The sequence below is a fragment of the Dioscorea cayenensis genome, chromosome 7 (genome assembly GCF_009730915.1).
Source record: "Dioscorea cayenensis subsp. rotundata cultivar TDr96_F1 chromosome 7, TDr96_F1_v2_PseudoChromosome.rev07_lg8_w22 25.fasta, whole genome shotgun sequence".
Classification (NCBI taxonomy): Eukaryota; Viridiplantae; Streptophyta; class Magnoliopsida; order Dioscoreales; family Dioscoreaceae; genus Dioscorea; species Dioscorea cayenensis.
This window is the reverse complement of record NC_052477.1, coordinates 25,757,708-25,760,990: the sequence shown is the minus strand read 5'-3', so window position 1 is coordinate 25,760,990 and position 3,283 is coordinate 25,757,708. Positions and strand designations below refer to the sequence as shown.

At 40.5% G+C, this 3,283-nt stretch overlaps 1 protein-coding gene across 2 annotated transcripts; it reads right to left on the bottom strand.

Annotated features, from left to right (window-relative positions):
• Nucleotides 1-980: 980 nt before the first annotated feature.
• Nucleotides 981-2,462, bottom strand: LOC120264417 (disease resistance protein RGA2-like). 2 transcript variants are annotated; one of them, XM_039272228.1, is made up of 2 exons: nucleotides 2,059-2,462; nucleotides 981-1,969 (listed from the first exon to the last, which is right to left on the bottom strand). In XM_039272228.1, exons 1-2 carry the CDS (start codon nucleotides 2,416-2,418, stop codon nucleotides 1,004-1,006), a joined length of 1,326 nt encoding a protein of 441 aa, XP_039128162.1. In that variant the 5' UTR covers nucleotides 2,419-2,462; the 3' UTR covers nucleotides 981-1,003. The 2 variants fall into 2 exon arrangements, with proteins under 2 accessions (XP_039128162.1, XP_039128163.1); XM_039272229.1 differs by having other exon boundaries at nucleotides 981-1,951.
• Between the last annotated feature and the right edge of the window lie 821 nt (nucleotides 2,463-3,283).

Genomic DNA, 3,283 nt, shown 5'->3' with positions numbered 1-3,283 from the left:
GATTAAATAGTAACGAGCCAAGCTTGAACAAGCCAAAGCTCGGCTCGGCTCGGCTCGTTTACAGCCCTGTGGCATGACCGGCAGGCAATCATCAGGTTGGAACCCGAGCTCAGAACAAGTTTCTATTACAAACACTGAGAGAGAATTAAGATATTTCAGGACCACAAGTGATGTCAGCTGCCCACATCTACATACATAGAGCGTCCTAAGCCTGGAACGGCATGCAGCATCTTCGTGCACAGTGACAGACCTCAGGTTCTCACATTTTGACAGAGTTAGGTCAACAAGTGATTGAAAGGATGGAAGTTCACATATCTTGGGGCAATTCTGAATGGTGAGCCTCTTGAGCTTTGGAAAAACTTTACCCATAACTGAACTCCAGTTATCACATTCCGGCATGTCTAAGAAGGATAACTCCTCAAGTGAAGGGAACGAAATCTCTCCTTCATGAGCAACTGATTTCATTCTTTGAATTTCGTTGAAAGAAAGTTTAGTGAGTGAAGGTAGTCTTGCCGTGAACCAAGGGAAATCTTGGATTTGTTAGCAGAAATGGAAGACAATACTTGTTAATCTGGTGAAGGATGGATCACCGAGCCATGCAGGGTAATCAAAACCTTTGTAACCTTCTATTTTCAAGCTCAGGAGGTTGTGGTGTGGTTCTAGTCTCTCCAGCAATGAAAAATTCAACTCCTCACTGCATAGATTGCCCTTGTATGGATGGCTATAAGATCCCCAGTTCAGCTCGAGATCCTTCAATCCAGACTTAGTTTTAAGGTTTCCCGCAATGACACTGCCCACAGAAACCGGTTTTCCAAGCTCAGATATTCAAAGCTTTCCTTTGATATTCACCAAGTTCTTCAACACTTCAATACCACAATGCTTTTCAACTGGATCACCATTTCCTTCTCTGAAGTACTCCAGAGTTTCAAGATTAGTTAGTTTGCCAATCCCCTGAGGTAGTTTAGTTTGAATTGGGAAGAACAAGTGTCATAATTTTTCTAGGTTAGTATGACGGCATTCGGCTATAGCTTAATTTCAATGCAGGTAGAATCTCAGCTTGAGCTTCATCCAATTCCCATAGATCACTCTGGAGAACATCCCACCAACTGCTTTCCTCTGTCTTATATTGAAGGATACCCCCGAGTGCCTTAAGTGCCAATGGTAAGCCTTTACATTTCTTGATGATTTGTTTGCCGATGTCTATAAATTGCAACAACGGTTCTTGGCTTGCGGATGCATAAAGTTTGAAAAGTAACCAAGATTGTTCTTCAGACAAAAGCCCTAGTTGATAAGGTGAAGTTCCTGTTTGCATGACTTGGGCAACTGAGCTATTTCTTGTCGTCACAATTATCCTAACAATATTGGCATTGGCGAAGGGGGCTTGTAGCAACTGCCAAGGGCTCTGTTCTTCATTCCAAACATCGTCTAAGACAAGGAGGACCTTCTTTCCTGCCACACTCTCACTTAAAACAGACTGAAGCTTATTGAGTTCAAGAAAAGCACAAGACTGTTGGCCACTCAGTGTCTCAATGATTAGCTTAGTTAGCCGTAAAACACTGAAATGCACTGATACATATACCCATCCTTTCAAGTCAAAGTATCCTTGCACTCTTCGATCTTTATAAATAAGTTGAGCTAGCGTTGTCTTCCCTAATCCTCCCATGCCGACAATGGGAATGACAGAGAATTTGCTATTCATATCAGAAAATAGAAGCTCAATGAGTTTTTCTTTATCACCGTCCCTTCCGAAAACACGTGATTCATCTACAAAGGAACTAGGTGAAAGTGGCTTGATAGAATCATCATCATCATAATCATACCGTCTTGGACCGAGGTCTCTTAAGCTCAATGTACTCCGATCCTTTTTGATCGCACTAAACCTCTCTCTGATCTTCCTAATCCTATCAAGCATATAATGAGGAAATGATGGCACTTTTGAGATAACTGAAGTCTGCCAAAAACATACTTGCTATCAAACAACACAGAGAAATGAAGTGTTGGTGAGTGACAGTTAGTTTTCAAACGAGAGAACAAGTAGACATACCAAGAAAAACGTACCTCCTTCTGGCTGTCCATATCTTTTCTTTTTCGAGAAATCCTTGAAGCAGCAGCAGCAACATTTCTGCTATCCACTTGACACTGCAACAACTCATACTCATACTCATCAAGGATGTCCTCGGCATCATAAGTAATGCCCTTGAGTTCCTTAAGCCAGAGCCTGACTGATGCATCTCTAATCTCTCTTTGCCGGGCATCCTCAAGAACTGAGTCAATATTCCATAGTATCATTTCCAACCCTTTCAACTCATCCTCAATAACTTTCTGATTATCTGATGGTGATGATGATGATGAAGGTGATCCTCTGCAAGCAGCCACTAACCTGCTAGTTATTTGAAGGATGGATGACAAGAAGGCCATGTCCACAGGGAATTCTCAGTGTTGAAGGGAGAGATCTAGGATCAGTGGTTCATGAGTTATCTGCTACTATTTGTTTTAATATTCCTTATCCATTTATATTAGGAATTAGGAAAAAAAAGAAAAAAAGAAAAAAAGAAAAAAGGAAAAGAGAAGTATTTTTGGAGTCAAAACTTTAGTTTCTACATTGATTTTTCTAACTCATCATACGTTAAAATTATAGATGAAATTTAAAAAGAATCAAAGTTTGACTAATTGGGAATTCTACAAAATTGTTCTACCTACTAAAGGGCTTATGGCCGGATGATATTACGAAAGACAAGTGTGAGACATTTAAGAGATCTCCAGTTCAAGTCTCATCAGACACAATGGTTATAACATGTCTACGATTGTGCGTAGGGGTTTGCTGCGTAAAGCTCACATCATCGGGAAAAGGGAGTGTGGACAAGATTTTGGCCGGTGCACAAAACCTTAACATATATAGCACTTGTTGCTTTCGTCAAAATATATACATATACACACACACACACACACACATATATATATATATATATTCTATTAAAGAAGCTACATAATGAATGATATAGCTTTGTGTTGAGAGAAAAAACACGCTAATAATCACAAGAATAAGAGGAGACAAAGATTTAACGAGGTTCGGCGAGATGCCTACGTCCTCGGGAGCGATGAGTGGCGGCCTTTTATTAATTCAGAAGAAAAGAATTAATTAGGGTTACAAATACAATGCATATATATAACCCCCCGGTACAATTTATAAATTTACCATGTACTGTACCGTGGGGGCGTTGCCCCCGCACACCCAACCCACATACTGCGAAACTCCCCAATTCTACTCCGCTCCAACATGTCT